A 17,786-nucleotide genomic window follows, 5' to 3' on the forward strand; every position below is an offset into this window, starting at 1 on the left:
TAGCTGTATATTTTCATATGTGAAAAGTATCTGTGTCATCTCATAAATAAAGTAATTTTGTGTGATGAAAAGAACAATGTACATATGAAATTTATTGATGGATGTCTTATTACTTTAAGTATCAAAATATTTACTCAATGTCCAAAGAGTATGTTTTTTAGAATTATTATGCATAAGGAGGAGGCTGAACTCCAGCTTTAGGTGCAAAGCAGAACTCAACTACCTCAAATCTGAAGACGTATCAAAAGTTCCCGTTCAGTACACTGCAGTTTCCTCTATCTGGTATACTTTGACTGATTTACCATTGGGATTTTTTTTCCTCGTGTTCAGTCAATATTTTTCTCTTTTAAATTTCTTTTCCATCAACAATTATTCAGATTTATATCTCTGTAAGAAACACCTTTCAAGAAGTTAACGATGTTTTCTACATGCTGGTGTGGTATGAAGTCTGCTTCTCAGCTGCTTATTTAAGTTGTGCCACATTAAATAGAAAGCACTTTTTCCCTGCTTCAGAGTAAAATTATTTCCCCTCTGTCGCCTGTGGCTGCTCAGGGACACAGCCTGGACAGACACCGCAGGTGACAGAGGGGAAATAATACCAGTCACCCATGATGCCAACTTTGACTTGAATGGTATGGGGCGCTTTGTAGCCACTGCAGCAGGACAGACTCAGTCCTTTCTTACAACTTCATCTGTAACAGGTAGTAAAGCAGTTCATTAAATTCTCCAAATAAATTGTTGCCTACTACAGAAACTTTGTACACCAATATACCCCAATATTCACGTGAAAAAAAAAAAAGAAAGTAATTTTAAAAAGTAAACTGTATTTTGACAGAAATTGGATAGTTTTTTGTTACCTTACCTGGGAAACAAAGTTTTACCCAACACGAGCAGGCTGTTGTGTGAATGAATGTTGGATATGCTGTGCCATATTCCCCTTTGCCCTGCAGTTCTGAGACTCAGCAGACATTTGTCTTTGCACACTTAGCACCAGGAATGGTGATTTTCTCATACGAACCTATAGTGCTGTTTGTATTTCCTCCTAACTGAAACCCATGACAGCTCCAGACCAGCGGGCTAGAAAGTTATTACTTTTCATACCTGTGCTCACCAAGTTACTGTGTGTGAGATGGTGACAAGCAACAGAGAGAGTGACATTACCATACAGATAAAAAAGGTGGTGTCAGTAAATGGACCCCCGATTCGAAGCCTCATCAAATGCGGGGAATCTTTTTGACCACCAAAGGCTCTGGATCAGGCTTATCCCTCTGGAAATTACTAAATATCGTATAACTTGTGCAACAATGCTTCAAGATCAAACCCATTATAAATATATGTATAGTGGAGGTGGTTGCATGCATATACATATGTGTGTGTAATAAAATCACCCATTGATACTAATTCAATATGTTGGGTTTTTTTAAATGAGCATGAAGAGATGTATCAGGAAAATAGTACAGAATTTATTTTCTGCTTTTGCAAGATGTTCTTCTATAGTGTGGAAAAATACCCTATCCAAGTCATACAAGAACTGCTAGAGCTGCTGCTAATACAACATTTAAGTGTAAAATATGATTTTAACTATTCAAGATTACATTTCTGAGTACTCTTTCTATGTGTGTGTGTGTGTGTGTACGCCCTCTGGAATGCATGCCCATTATCATGTCTCCTTTTAGAGCTTCTGCTTCAAAAACATAATGCATAATCAGTTTGATTATGTGACAAGCTGTTTCATCCTTTTTCTTTTTTTTTTCCCCAAGCAATTTTCTAGGTCATGTTTGCATTAGGGTCTTCCTTTAAAAAAACAATCAGAGAGATTTTCTGTGGAATTTCTTTGAGCCAGCAATTACAGTCATTGTTTGGAGAGCTAATTTTGATGATATTTCTAAATAATTCGTTTATTTTTTCTTCAGAAAATTAGAAATCCATTTAGGCAGTGGGAATATAAGCCATTCATAGAATACTTAAAACACAGCCTTCAAGAAAAATGGAAATAGCTATAGTTAAGATTTGTCCAGTTCAACTTCCTTCACCAGCATCACACAACTTTCAGTCTTCAGTGAGATGAATTAAAGGGGAAATTGTCTCTGAAAACGTATTCTAAACATTTCAAATTACACCTATTCAAGTGACAATATCTGCTTTTTTTACCTTGAGAAATGTATTTGAAAAGGATGCCACAGGCTTACATTATGCTCAAGATACATTGGAAATCTTAACTTTTATTGAATGTAGGACCAGCAATTCCAGAATCAATCGGTGGCAATTAAAAGCTAGTCTGACGCTGAATTTTAATGGACCAAGTCAGTAGCTTTAGGAATGACACTTGTCCTTGGGCATCCCTTCTGGTAGCATACTGGTAGGAGTGAGCTCAAGGGAAAGAAATCCCAGCAAACCCAAGAGTTAGTGTTCCTCCTGTACTGAAACGCCTTCTGAAGCAGATGCCACAGCTGGCAAAAAGGGAGAGGCTGGATTTGTACTCGAGATGTCTAAGGCAATGGAGGTGTTCCTAGCTGTTGCACGGGTACCCTCTGTGAAGCTGGCAAATAATTTAAACTCCTCTTTTTCTCAGTGCTTCAGCTCTGATCCCTAGGTGAAACCCTGGCCCCGCAGAAGCCGTCAGGAGTGTCCCAGCACTGGAATCCGATTTCCAAAAGTTTTAAATGCTCGCAGTCCCAGCTGGAGGCAATGGGTGCTGTGGGTGGTTAGCCCCTCTCCTGAACGCCGCTCTGCGTCTTCCACATTGGGCACTTCATCATTGAAAAACTATGGCGCTTTTGTTATGAATTCTGGTCCTAGGAAGAAATTGTCACCCAGAAAATGAATATAATAATACCCCTCTGCCTAACAGTGATGTTATAATGAAAAATATAATTCATACATTTTTCTGAGACATTCAGGTACTGTGGCAGTCGGAAGTCACACACACAAAAAAAGGCTATTAGGAAAAGGATAATTCTATGCTAAGAACACTGCACAGCAAATTAGGCCTAGGGCCACGATACAACTAATGATGAGGAGAAATTGAAATACTGAATAGCTGCCTCATTCACCAGGCACTATTCATCCAGGTTGCTATTGGAGGCAAGCAACCTACAGTAAAAATAGCAGGCAGTAATCTGAGTATGAGGTAACTTCATTAATGATTACTTCATAAGGCATGTATACAATGAAGACAAATAAAGACAGGCTAAGTTGAACAACTACAAGAAGAACAAGGCCCCCAACCTTTGAGTAGTTGGCTTTGCTAATTTAACAACTTTTAAGCATTCTTCTACAGAATTAAACTGCGTATAATGAAACCTAACATATGATCGCTGCATTTCATAGTATGATGCAGAATACCCTGTGTCTAATAATACATACTGATTTACCCCAACAAGACCCCACTCGATAAAAGAAAGCATAAGCCTTTGATTCAGTCTGTCAAAGACCAGATTTCTTCTCAACACGCATTCAATTAACAATACATGCAATATATATCCAACACCGTATTTTCCTCATAAAACCAGAAAAGACAGATGAGGCTAAATATGCTGTATAATAGGTTGGAAACATTCTGCAGGAAGTGAAAACATATTTGCAACATTATTATATTTTCATGTCATTGTTTAGACATAATTAGATAAATAAATACTATTTCTCATTTTCTGACTAGTGTTGTATTTTCTCAGTCTCTATCCAAAAGCTTGCAGGAATAACTGAGTTTGATAGGGAGCACATGAAGATCACTAAGCCACCTCTGCCTGCAAAACCTGACTTGTAGACGTGAGTTTACCATCAAAATGACTATTTTGCTGTTAGAATAACAGAAGTTATTCCAATATCTAACTGGTGAATTTATTTTAAGCTAAAGAAGCCTTTTGTCAGTATGAATAGTATCTCCCTTACGGGAATTTGTTGATGTAACTCCATTGGCAGAACCAAACTGGGACACGTAAAAGATCTGATCAAGGCTATGGAGTGACTTCTGAAGTCTGCTTAGGCACCATCAAAACCTTTTCTGACGTTCAGTGAATTGAGTTGTTCTTGTGCCTCAAAAATTACACCAAAGGGGGAAAAAAGAGGAAGATTATTTTTACATATATTTCTGAAAAGTGAACATGTTATTTTCTGGGAAGATGAAGGAAAACAGCAAAGACAGATTTAAATTCAGTGAGGATACTTGCCATGAATGAAGACTGGCAGTTGGTGCCTGGCCCAGAGTATGTCCTTTTCCATCCTTGTAACACCACTCACCACCACCATTACTTCCTTGTAATGCATGTGTTCCTAAAAGGCATATTGGTTCTGCTATAATTATCTGATATTCTAAATGTCTCATGGACTGTCCTACACACATTTCAGTTTCCAGACATAAGAGAAGATCCTTTAACTTCAGAACACACAAAAAGTCTTTCCTGGGTTAAACCAAGGGCCCAGCATCCCGTGTGAACAAGAACTTGGTCAGCTGTAATACTTACGGAAAGTGTGTAAGAAGCTGGGCTTGTCTAGGCTGATCTGTCCAGATACAGACCCAGCCTCCCATGCTTTTTGGCCATACCACCATGGTCCTGTTACAGCATTCCTCAAGGTACTTTCAAGTCCATATTCTGTGTTGATTTATCCCACTCAGTTCTCTTGGTGTTGGGAGGTGTCATGGTGGCATGGAGGTGACACTGTCAGACCTTCGTGGCAGAAAGGAGGCAATCACTGGCAAGACCTGGTGCTAGCAGCCCCCTGCAATGTGCTCCCTCATGTTGCCTGAGAAAGCACCATCCCCGAGGTGGTGGCCTAAGGCTGTGAGGACCAGCCCCACAAAACCCTGCAGCATGGCATCACAGTGCCCTTGCACCTTCAGGCATGATGCGCACCTCCACATCTCTCTGACATGAGCAGCACCCAGGGCCCTCCTGTTTACAGGACATCAGCAGCAATTCGTTATCTATCAGATGAGTAAACTTTTTCTGTCACAGATGAATCCCCCACCCAAATCCGTCTTGGAAAAGCCTACGTCTATGCCCACAACCACAGCGAGAGCCAGCTTCGTTCCCACAGCAACAAACTCAACTCCTACAACATGCCTCAACTTTTTGGCAGTGCCTGACCTCCTCCTGCCGGAGCCTTGATTCTAACCCTGGCAGGGCATGCTGAGAAGGGGATTGTTGTGCAACCTGACTGCTGTGCAGCCATCCTCCCGGACAGCACTCCTCAGTTAAAGCATGCTTTGATGACTGGATCTATGCATTTTTCTGCAAGGAGTCATTTGTTCCCTTAGCAGCCTAACATTTCTGGCTGTATCTTGTGTGTGATCAGGCACAGCTTCCTTCCTCTCATACCCACTGGAAAAAGCCATGCCCAGCTGCAACATTTTTGTGTCAGGTTACAGCGCTGCCAACAGCCAGTATTCATGAACACGCAGGCACACGGGGAGAGAAAAGCCAGGCAGGAGTGGTTTAGCGTCCGAAGTGTTCCCTGTGCTATGCAGAGGCTGCTTCCCTTGGACGCCTGCTTGCTTTCTGCGGCTTCTCTTCCTGCCCCACCGTTCTTTGCACAACTGCGTAGAGCTGTCTTCTCCCTCCACCCCAGGCTTTTCAGCTTTTAAGTTCAGCTTTGATTATTTCAGGATATCCCAGGTGCAATTTGTGGGCAGGAAGCACAGGACAGCTGTAGGTAGTCACATTTCTGTTTCCTCTCCCATTCCACACTTTCTTTCGCGGGGTAATACATTTATACTTCAGCCTGGCCTCTACTCCAGGGCTTTCTGCGTGTGTGGCATAGAGCGTTTGGAGGCAGAGTGGATGTCTTGAAGGTCATGCTGAGATTCTTACACATCCTGTGGAATAGCAGGTTGTATCTGTAGCCACTGGGAACTGGCAATATCCTCGAGTCTGTGAAGCCAAATGGCTGGAACAGTTCATAGCAGCCCCCTATAGTGTAATAGCTTCTAATGATCCCATTTCTTTAGGCCAGTGACAATCCAAGTAAAACTAGAATACTACTGCACTATTTATCTTTCTAGATTTTGTTTTAATTTCTTGGGCAGGGAAGACAATAAATATATCAATAAAAAAAAAGTAACAGATGGAATTCTCTGATCTACGATCTCATTTTTTGTCTTCAAAAACAGAGGTACTCAAACACACTCAGATCTCTCCTCTGGGGCCCTGGCCATTGCTCTGTTGCAAATTCCCATGACATTTCTATGACAGTTATTCCAGGACATCACATTAAACTGCAATGTAAAACACAGCCTGAACTCAGTGACTTAAGAATGATTATCAGGAGGCTTTACAGGTGATGGAAACAGATCTGAAATGGATAATAACAACACAATCTCTGATACTCAGTTCCGCTCTTTCCTAGCACATGTGGAATCGGCTTCTACGCACAAAAGAAATCCCAAAAAGGTTTTAAACTTTTTCGTGTTTGACAAAAGGTGCAATAAAGATTAAAATTCCGCCCGCCTCAAAAACCCCAAAACTAATTTCCGTTTCACTCAATTTTTATGCCTTCTTTTTAAGCTCCACCGCCGGCGCAGGGGTGCGGTGCCCCTGAGGCCCGGCCGGGTCCAGCTGGTTCCTGGGGAGGCAAAGCACCGCGGGACTCCCTCACACCAAGCCCAGAGGTGGAAGCACAAGAGCCGGGCTCTCTCCACGGCCGTCCAGACTTACGCTAACTCTCTCAGACCCCACGGCCACGAAGCCGGAGCCGCTCGGCCAGCCCGGACCGGGCCAGCTCGGGCCGGGCCGGGTCGGGTCGGGTCGGGCCTGAGACGCGCCCAGGCGCCGGCAGCCTTGCACCCCGCCGCCCAACGGCCATGAGCCAGCCCCGCCCCTCGCGGCTCAGGCTCCGCCTCCTCGTGCGCCTCGCGGGGGTCGTTGCCACGGGAGCTGCGCGAGGTCACGCACGCGGCGGGGAAGAAGATGGCGGCGCCCGTGGAAGTCTGTCATGTCGCCTGCTGTGCCAACCGGGCGGGCGGTGGGGCTGTGTCCTGGGGGCGGCAGGGGCTCCTCGCCTTCGGCAGCTGCCACGACGTTGTCCTCTACAAGCCGGCGGTGAGCTGAGGCGGTGTGGGGCGGGCCGGGGCCGGGGCCGGCAGCGGGGCCGGCAGCGGGGCCTCACGCTCGGTGCCTTCTCGCTCTCCCGCAGGCGAGGCGGGCGGCCACCGCCCTCCGCGGCCACGCCGGCAGGGTGAACTGCGTGCGCTGGGTCCGTCGGCGGAACGGCGGTGAGTAGCGCGGCTTTTCTCGCCCTCTCCCTGTCCCCTCGGGATTGGGGGGGACGGGTTCCGCCGTGGCGGGGTGCTGGCGCCGCCTCCCCTCGGTGCACCGGGCGCTGCTGCCCTGTCTCTCGCTGAGGAGGTGAGGCGGGAGGGTGGGCAGCAGAGGGGCTGCGGTCTGAACTATGAGAAGCTGAAGGAAATAGGGAGCTGCAGCGCTTCCAGCGCATTCTCTCGCCTTGAGCCCCGTTTCCCCGTAGGGATTTTAACAGGTGGCTCCGCAGGAATCTGACCCGCCAAACTCAGGTGAGCTGTCCGGTAAGCGAGGGGATCTGGTCGTAAGCGAGGGGATCAGATCGGGCGGTCTTCTTCAGGGCCCGCAGCCAACGGCAGCCCGGGAGGCTGTTTTGCCTGGGGCTGCGGTGGCTCTGACAGGTTAGCGGCTGTGATGCTTGTGCTGCCACCGAGCTTTCAGTAAGGGGTTGGAGTCTTATGTGTTTTGACGTTGTAAGTCAATTTGCGGTGCCTTTTAAGAAATCTCATACTGTAAAACCATAAATTGCATAGAGGTCATATCACAGAATCATTAAGGGTTCAAAAAATGTGTAGATGTGGCATTGTGGTACATGGTTTAGTGGGCATGGTGGTGTTGAGTTGATGGTTGGACTTGATTGGTCTTACAGGTCTTTTCCAACCTTAATGATTCTGTGTTTCTGTGATCATCAAGTCCAACCATCAACCCAACACCACCATGCCCACTGAACTATGTCCCACAGTGCCATGTCTACACATTTTTTGAATACTTCCGGTGATGGTAACTCCACCATCTCCCTGGGCAGCCTGTTCCAATGCTTCACCACTCTCTCAGTAAAGAAATTTTTCTTAATATCCAGTCTAAACCTCTCCTGGTGCAACTTGAGGCCATTTCCTCTTGTCCTATCACAGAAAAAATAATCCTTTAAGATAAAATGAAGCTTTTGCTTGATAACAATTCCAGGCTTTAAACTTGCTTAGTACAGACTTTTCAAAGGCATGTATTCTTGCCCTTGGGCATTTATAGAAACTTGCTGACAAAAAGAAATGGGGCTGTTGATGAGACTGTTAATGTAGTGTGCTTGTTGCTCTTTTAGGGGGGAAGTACTGAGATGAAAACATTCTTCTTTAATAGTGATATAAACTGCCATCCTTTCAACTGGTTACATTAAAAAAATTTTGTTCTGAAAATTGATTAAAGGAAATTATTTTCAGGGAACTTGGGAATTAAATTTTCATGTGAAGCTTTGAATACTATTGGGTTAGATTTCACTTGTTTTATTTTCCTATCTTCCAAAAAGACCAAACAAAAAAAGAAAATATCAAATTACACTATGAGATTTGAGAAACTTTTTGGAAAGATATATTCATCACATTCATACAAAACAATAAATATTCCTGTGATTTTTATCTTTCTGTTGTCTTAGAGAATACCTTTGCTCTTAAGCTGTCTTGCACAGTACAACTTGTATTAGCCATGCTTTATTTTGATGGAAACTTTGCTTACAGTTGATGTGTGATATTTTGTGAGTAGTAACCAATGTAATTGCTTATGTTGTTGGCTGCTGTTATGAAGTAAGTGTTCACAAAACTTACCAAAATGTTTTTCTAGCTTCTGAAACAGAGTTAATTTCTGGTGGCTCTGATAAACAACTCATTCTTTGGGAATGGTGTGGAACAGTAATGTGGAATAATCAGGTAAGCAGGAATAACCTCTTTTTAAAGCTCCGCCCCCCCCCGCCCCCCCAGTTTCTCACATACCACTAATTATCTGTTTTGTCTGTGTGTCTTATTCATTTCATTCCTCTTCATTTTACCTTGACTATTGAACCCTGTGTATCTCCTTCAAATTGTTGGCACTCTGTTATGCTATGTTTTACTTTAAACATTGTTTCTTCTTTTCTGTAGTTTATCTTTTTCAAATCAGCCTTTATTAAGAAATTAGCTAAACAGCCATCAGGTGGATTTGTCTAGCCTGTCTAAAAGATGCTGTTTGTATGTTCTTGAGTCATCAGCTTTCTGATATCATGTAGCACTTTTCTTGAAGCTGCCTTAAAATCTTCAAACTATGAGGTTTATTTTTAGTTGACATTTCCTGTACTCTTCTTCCTCATTTCTTTATATCCATTTCTAGTGATTTCCAGTCAATATGTGTAACAGTGTAGTATCTGTATATAGGTAGTCTTACCAGGATGATACACAAGTTGGGGTAGGTATTTAAAAAACAAACAAAGAAAAACCTCCAAAATAAAATAAAACAAAACAAAAAAATCTGTGCAACAGTTGAGTTTTGCCAGAGAAAATGAAAAAATTAAGGAGATGAATAATAAATTAGCACATACTGTAAAAATGTAAGGCAAAAGATGGAGTATGGTGTAAAAGAGCCTTCAAAATGAACTGACATTTAGATAACAAATTAGAATATCTTTTTTATCTGACTTTTAAAATCTTGCACATTAGGTGTTGATTTGTGAATGTGTGTGTTTGTAACCCTACCTGTGTAGGTAACCCATTTCATAGGCTATCTCAAACTTGATTAGACTTGGCATTTTAAAGTGCATGAGTATGCATACTAGCGGAAAGGGCACCTAGAGTAGTTGTTGTCAGGTGTGTTTGATGGGGGAGTGTTCTCAGAAACAAATAATTTCTCATCCTGATCCATTGTAACTGTTTACATATTTATTTAAAATACTTTACAGATTTCTTTCTTAACCTCTTCTGCTGATGAGGTGCATAGCCTTATGGCAGTCTTTGAAAAAGAATGTGGCTAAATGTGCACATCTTAATGACAGTTCTAGACTAGTGTAAAATCTTAAAAACAGGCAAAGTTCTGTGTGGGACCAATCGAAAATTCTTACTGGGGCCTACCAGGCTATGTTTTGGAAAGAGATGTCAAGTGTGTTTATGAAAAAATTTGGATAAATGCTGGATGACTTCCGGTCACAGAATTAAAAGTTTCTCTTTTTCCTCTTTGCGTTTATGAGGAGCAGATTACAAATTGAATCATCTGTATTCATTCATTAAGAAAGTAGGTACTTAAGTCCAAGTTTAGAGGTTTTGTTTTTCATGTTGGTATTTTTAAGGAGTAAAAAGCTGTTTTGATTTGCGAGAACATGCTAAACTTTGTTGCTACAGCTGCTGTAGCTGCTACTTATTCCATTGTGTTCTCTGCTCTGTCTCCTTCATAAAGGTTCTCCAAACTTTTATGAGATGTTCCTTAGGGTGAGGGGCAAGAGAAGGAAGGAAAACTGCTCTTCCTAACTTCTGTACTATTTACAGCTTTCCTCAAGGAATGGTGAGGTTTGTATAGTGTACACAGGAACAGATATCCTGGTGAGAGTCTGTTAGAGACCACCCAACCAGGATGAGGGGACAGATGAAATATTCTATAAGCAGCTGGGAGAAGTCTTATGATTGCTAGCCCTTGTTTTCATGAGGGTCTTCAACTTACCAGATATCTGCTGGAAATACAATATGGCAGAGCAGAAACAGTCTGGGACGTTCCTGGAGTGTGTGGAAGAGAACTTCCTGACACAGCTGGTGAGTGAGCGAACTAGGGAAGGCGCCCCACTGGACCTGTTGTTTGTGAACAAAGAAGGACTTGTGGGGGATGTGGCAGTGGGCGGCTGTCTTGGGCACAGTGATCATGAAATGAGAGAGTTTTCGATTCTCAGAGAAGTAAGGAGCGGGGTGAGCAGAACTGCTACCTTGGACTTCCAGAGGGTTGACTGTGGCCTGTTTAGGAGCCTGGTGGACAGAGTCCCTTGGGGGGCAGTCCTGAAGGGTAAAGGAGTCTGGAAAGGCTGGACGCTCTTCAAGAAGGAAGTCTTAAAGGCACAGGAGCAGGCCATCCCCATGTGCCAGAAGATGAGCCAGCAGGGAAGAAGACTGGCCTGGCTGAGCAGAGAGCTTTGGCTGGAACTCAGGAAAAAAAAGAGAGTTTATGATATTTGGAAGAAGGGGCAGGCAACTCAGGAGGACTTCAAAGATGAGAGGTTTTGCAGGGAGAAAATTAGAAGGGCCCAACTAGAATTTAACCTGTAGACTGCTGTAAAAGACAACAAAAATATTTCTATAAATACATTAGCGACAAAAGGAGAGGTAAAGAGAGTCTTCATCCTTTACTGGATGCAGAGGGAAACACAGTGACAAAGGTTGAGGAAAAGGCTGAGGTACTTAATGCCTTCTTTGCCTCAGTCTTTAATAATAAGGCTAGTTGTTCTCTGGGTACCCAGCCCCCTGAGCTGGAAGATAGGGACAGGGAGCAGAATGGAGCCCCCACAATCCAAGGGGAAATGGTTAGCAACCTGCTGCACTACTTAGACACCCACAAGTCTATGGGACCGGATGGGATCCACCCAAGGGTACTGAGGGAGCTGGTAGAAGTGCTCACCAGGCCACTTTCCATCATCTACCAGCAGTCCTGGCTAACCGGGGGGGTCCCAGCAGGCTGGAGGTTAGTGAATGTGACGCCCATCTTCAAGAAGGGCTGGAAGGAGGATCCGGGGAACTACAGGCTTGCCAGCCTGACCTTGGCGCCGGTGAAGGTTATGGAGCAGACCATCTTGAGTGCCATTATGCAGCACGTACAGGACAACCGGGCGATCAGGCCCAGTCAAGCATGGGTTTATGAAAGGCAGGTCCAGTCTGACTAACCTGATCTCCTTCTATGACAAGGTGACCTGCTTAGTGGACAAGGGAAAAGCTGTGGATGTTGTCTACCTGGACTTTAGTAAAGCCTTTGACACTGTTTCCTACAGCATTCTCCCGGAGAAACTGACTGCTCATGGCTTGGATGGGCGCACTCTTCACTGGGTAAAACCTGGCTGGATGGCCGGGCCAAAAGGCTCGTGGTGAATGGAGGTAAATCCAGCTGGCAGCTGGTCCCCAGGGCTTGGTACTGGGGCCGGTCTTGTTTAATATATTTATTGATGACCTGGATGAGGGGATTGAGTGCTCCCTCAGTAAGTTTGCAGATGACACCAAGTTGGGCGGGAGTGTTGATCCACTCGAGGGTAGGAAGGCTCTGCAGAGGGATCTGGACAAGCTGGATCGATGGGCCGAGGCCAACTGTACTCGGTTCAACAGGGCCAAGTGCCGAGTCCTACACTTGGGCCACAACAACCCCATGCAACGCTACAGGCTTGGGGACGAGTGGTTGAAAGCTGCCCTGCAGAAAAGGACCTGGGGGTGTTGGTCGACAGCCAGCTGAATATGAGCCAGCAGTGTGCCCAGGTGGCCAAGAAGGCCAACGGCATCCTGGCCTGTATCAGAAACAGTGTGGCCAGCAGGAGTAGGGAGGTGATTGTGCCCCTGTACTCAGCACTGGTGAGGCCGCACCTCGAATCCTGTGTTCAGTTTTGGGCCCCTCACGACAAGAAGGACATTGAGGTGCTGGAGTGTGTCCAGAGAAGGGCGACGAAGCTGGTGAGGGATCTGGAGCACAAGTCTTATGAGGAGCGGTTGAGGGAACTGGGGTTGTTTAGCCTGGAGAAGAGGAGGCTGAGGGGAGACCTTATCGCTCTCTACAACTACCTGAAAGGAGGTTGCAGAGAGGTGGGTGTCGACCTCTTTTACCAAGTGAAAAGAGACAGGACAAGAGAAAATGGCCTCAAGTTATGCCAGGGGAGGTTTAGATTGGATATTGGGAAAAACTTCTTCACTGAAAGGGTTATCAAGCATTGGAACAGGCTGCCCAGGGAGGTGGTGGAGTCACCATCCCTGGAGGTATTTAAAATTTGTTTGGATGAGGTGCTTGGAAACATGGTTTAGTGTGGACATGGCAGTGTTAGGTGTACGGTTGGACTTGATCTTAAAGGTCTTTCCCAATCTAAACAGTTCTGTGGTTCTATTTTTTTAATTCTTTTCAGCTTTGAACAAAATCTTATCAAGTTATAGTCATTACTGCTGTATCCCTTCTCTCTGTTTTCCTGGAGTATGCTGTAGCTTAAACATAGCTTGGCAAATGCTCTGCCATCACAGCCATACGACTTGTTTTCAGTATTAAATTATTTTTCTTTCTTAAAATGGCTTTAAAAATTCTCTCAGATAAGTTACTGGAATTTAATTTTGTTTGTTTGTATAACTTTTTCTGATGTGCTCAGCTTGTGAAAAGCATTCTTCTCAAAGGCCATACTGATGCTGTTTGTGCTGTGGATGCTGTCTACCAGTCAGATGAACCTGATTCAAATCTCCTAATAGCTTCTGCAGCTTCTGACTCTACTGTGAGAATCTGGTCTCGGCATGGTTCAGAAGGTAACTTTTTTTAACATTAGGGACACCATACTGGCTTAATAAAAATGATGAATGCTTATCCATTGAAGTACTTGGCTAAATACTAACATCTTTTAATGCAACTACATTGATTTCTCTTCAAACTTTGGTACATGAAACCACTGTATTGCTCTTTGACAGCTGAGGGTTATACTAGTTTAACAGCTTTGGGTCAGATTTGTTCTACAAAATGATTTATCTTTGGTTTTCATCAATGATGTGTTGGCTGAATTTACTTGTTTCTTTTTAATATGTGTTCAGAATCTGATAATCTGAACCATCATTTTGCCCTGTAATGTGGGGGCAAACTAGCTCTCTGTGTATGTGAAGTAAAATTACTTAGGAAAATGATTAGTGCTGGCATTAGAAAAGTGAGGTTAAATTAGTCACCTGGTTTTTACTACTGACTTGAAACCAGTGAAGTATGGGATAATAGGATCTTGACCTTCTGGTGAACTAGGCCCTTGCTTGGACACATGGAAGAACAGCTTTTTGAAATACGTAAGAAATAAATAGGGCAGATAATCTAGGTTTACAGTGTTATTTGCTACTTGGGCTGTACTGACTGCATATCTCAAGCTATTTTTTTCCTTATCTGGTGTACTTGAGGATTTCCCATTGCCCTGCGTACATGAATAGAAGAAAGTTGCCAATCTTCAGTCCCGTGTTCTGGAAGGCATTTGTCATGCTCCTAAAGAACACCATAAAGTTCTGTCCTTTCCTTTTTGTCTTGAGGTTGTGGGTTCCGGTGATGGAAGGACCAATTCTGTTTCTTTAGAGAGGCTTTTCTGTCATCCTGTTGGTTACTCTGATCTTGATGTCTTATCAGTTTAACTGCTTCTAGGATCTCAAGGGTGTTTGCATGTTTTTGCTCATGTGTCTATCTGCTCTTGCAGCAAATGGATTCGGTTTTAGCTTCCTGTGTAGTGAATGCTGTTGCTACAGGATATAATTTGCAATATTTATAGCTTCTGATATATTACCACCATGAAGCTGTACAACTGTAATACTCAGTGGAGAATAATGACTTATCTTCTAACTCAGCTAACTTTGGATGAATTTCTGTGGCCCCACAGAAGATAACATTATTATTTAGGCTCCTGAAAAAAGTAGAAGTTTTTCAGCTCCTTAAAATAAAATTGAATGGGAAATTTTAACTACATAATGTAGGAGGAAATGACAGTGTAACTGCAATACTTATGATGAATGAGATCAACACTATCTGTTCTTGTTTTCCAGCTAAATGCACTGAAATTCTGCAGTTTGGAAATGGATTTGTTATGGATGTCTGCTTATCCTTCTTGCCTGGCAGCAATGGTAAGTACAGTTGCACATATTGAATATCAATGCAGGAAACGTAAAATCTAAGAAGTCCCCCAAATAGATTTTCATTGGACTGACTCCAGACCCTTGTGCCATATTTTTTGTTTTCTATGGAATCAGCCAGTAATGACTATAACTTGATAAGATTTTGTTCAAAGCTGAAAAGAATTAAAAAATAGAACCACGGAACTGTTTAGATTGGGAAAGACCTTTAAGATCAAGTCCAACTGTACACCTAACACTGCCATGTCCACACTAAACCATGTCTCCAAGCACCTCATCCACAAATCTTTTAAATACCTCCAGGGATGGTGACTCCACCACCTCCCTGAGCAGCCTGTTCCAATGCTTGACAACCCTTTCAGTGAAGAAGTTTTTCCCAATATCCAATCTAAACCACCCCTGGCGTAACTTGAGGCCGTTTTCTCTCATCCTATCTCTTTTCACTTGGTAAAAGAGATTGACACCCACCTCTCCGCAACCTCCTTTCAGGTAGTTGTAGAGAGCGATAAGGTCTCCCCTGAGCCTTCTTTTCTCCAGACTAAGCAACCACAGTTCCCTCAGCCCCTCCTCATAGGACTTGCTCTCTAGGCCCTTCACCAGCTTCATTGCTCTTCTTCATTGAAGATTAACGAGCAGTGTTTATCACCTGTGCAGTCTTAAATGTGAAAAAATTTAGATGCTGAACAAGTTAAACCACACTGAACAGTCAGGTTGATACAGTTTTCTATTAACATAAATGTTCAGATTTTGTAGTCTGCCACGGACATATTCTTCTGTTGCAAATATGTAGAAGCTTTTTTTAAAAACTAAACGTATCCTCTAGTGCAGTACAAGCCAGGTATGTATGTTGAATTAAGTTTGTGTTTAAGGATCATTAGAGCCTTTCACCTGGATGGAGGAGTGCCAGGCTCCCAAGAGAAAAAGTACTAAATTTTCTCACTGTATCTGGAGTTTTCAACTGTTCACTGAATGTGTTCCACGCTGATGTGTTATTTGATTGTATGCCTCCAGAGCAGTTATAATAGAGAAGCTTATTTTATTTGTTGGCTTGTGATAATTCTGGGAGATATGAAAGCTCTATCAAGATGCCTTGTCCCGTTTGGGAAAGCTAATAGCAGTTTCCAGAGTGTGTCTGAAATCAAAAGCAGCATCTGCACCACTAAAGAACTTTAAACTGCTCTCTTTATTTTTCCTGTAAATACACTAACAAGTGGTTGTTGAGATGAAGTTAAAAGTCTTGAGGGTAAATTAAAATCATTACCTCCAGTGTGAATTTTTGTTATAAGTGAGGTGTCTGTGGTGCCAGTTTAATAAGTATAAAATTCATATTGCAAAGCAATGGATTATTTCTTCATTTATGATACTGTAGAGGTAAGAAATTCTCACTGTAACACTCTACAGAGTAGTGCATCTATTTAACATTGAAATCATGTTGTATGTAAGAGAAGTGACCATTCATTTAGGAAAAAACCTTAAACGAAGATTATCTTATTCATTATTAAACCTAAATGCTTCTGAAACCAAAATTGCATGGAGTGCTTAAAGCTTCTTTAAATGGTGGAACAGCAAGTATTTTATTTTGCTGTGACAAGCTCGCAGAGTCCCCAAAACCCAGTGTTGATTAAAGTTGCATTCAGAGCAGGACAATCCTTTATTATGGCCTTTTCCCATCGCAATTCAAATTAGTTATCCAAAACAACACAGTGCTCATAACCTGAAAAAGAATACTTTTCTAAAGAACTGAAATTTTTTTCAAATGAGAAATTATTTGCGTAGGTTTTGTATGGAAATTAAAAAAACCAAAAAACTAATCATATGTTGTGAATGCCAGTTCAAATATGAATGGTCTGTGCTGCTAAAATTATCAAGAAACAGTTTATATTTTGAACCATAAATGTATCGTTAGAAACGTTTCCCCTAGAAATCTATAAAGGGGCTTTTAATGGAGCATAGCCATGTTCTGTGTTTTCTCCCTAAACCCGACATAGTAGTCCATATAACTGAACTGTTTTTGTTCAGAGGAGTATGTTAATTCTGAAATCTAAATCAAGTAGCTTAAAATATATTATTGAAAATCTCACTGCTGATCATTTTGTCAGAAACATTAATCTATAATGGCAATTTGGAATTTTAATGAGCTTTAGGGAAAAATTATCTACGATAACTTTAGGAGTTGCTCTAAAAGCTTTATGAAGGCTATGTTTGCAATTGTATTAAGATTTAAAGAAGCTTTTCTCTTGAGGACAGTCTGCAGTTCTTAAGTCAGGAATTAAATACCGAATTACTTTTCTGAAAGTTGTAAACTACTCTCCTGAACTAGAAGCATTTATAGTAACCTCTAATTTCACCAAGCAAAGAAATTTAAAGCTTGCGTTGAAAATTGATTCATATGTAATGGATGCTTTAACTTTCAAAAGATGTTGAAGTTTATGATGCCTACTATTTTAACTGATTGTCCCTGAAAAGAAATGATTTAAAAAAAAAAGAACCATTTTTTGTGAAGAAGTCAAATGGGGAAAGCCAATAGACTGCTCATAAAAATGTGAGCAATCATTTGCAGCTGGAATTTAGCTTAAGCACTTTACTGGCAGCCTCTTAGTTAAGGAGTTTCTTCACAGTTTTTTCATGAGTCTTGAAGAAAAGCTTCGTACTGTATTGTTTATTTGGTTGCTTTTTGCCTTGCAATGTCTGCAGAAGCTCTGCTTCTAAAATGCTGGGAATAAGAGTTACTATTTTACAGATGCTGATCAGCTCTGTTGTCATATACTGTGATTCCTCCTACCACCTGGTTAATTATGGTGCTGTAGCCTGGCCTCTGACAAATAAGAATTGTCTCTTCAAAAGTGAATTGCAACAGGTGGAAAAAAAGACCGAGTGAACTTGAAAAAGCTTTGCTGATCACACCATCCCCATTGCAATTAGACTACAGTTTCCAACTAATTTTTTCTATTTC

The 17,786-nt window shown here is 42.4% G+C and overlaps 1 protein-coding gene across 1 annotated transcript in view; it reads left to right on the top strand.

The window, feature by feature from the left end:
* Nucleotides 1-6,905: 6,905 nt before the first annotated feature.
* ELP2 (elongator acetyltransferase complex subunit 2) overlaps nucleotides 6,906-17,786 on the top strand; it is a 43,570-nt gene continuing 32,689 nt past the window's right edge. Inside the window, exons 1-5 of the mRNA XM_059836093.1 lie at nucleotides 6,906-7,037; nucleotides 7,132-7,210; nucleotides 8,847-8,932; nucleotides 13,339-13,489; nucleotides 14,747-14,824. Coding sequence (XP_059692076.1) covers nucleotides 6,906-7,037; nucleotides 7,132-7,210; nucleotides 8,847-8,932; nucleotides 13,339-13,489; nucleotides 14,747-14,824 — 526 coding nt within the window. The remainder of the gene's footprint in view (nucleotides 7,038-7,131; nucleotides 7,211-8,846; nucleotides 8,933-13,338; nucleotides 13,490-14,746; nucleotides 14,825-17,786) is intronic.

This window comes from Gavia stellata, chromosome 3, assembly GCF_030936135.1.
Source record: "Gavia stellata isolate bGavSte3 chromosome 3, bGavSte3.hap2, whole genome shotgun sequence".
Classification (NCBI taxonomy): Eukaryota; Metazoa; Chordata; class Aves; order Gaviiformes; family Gaviidae; genus Gavia; species Gavia stellata.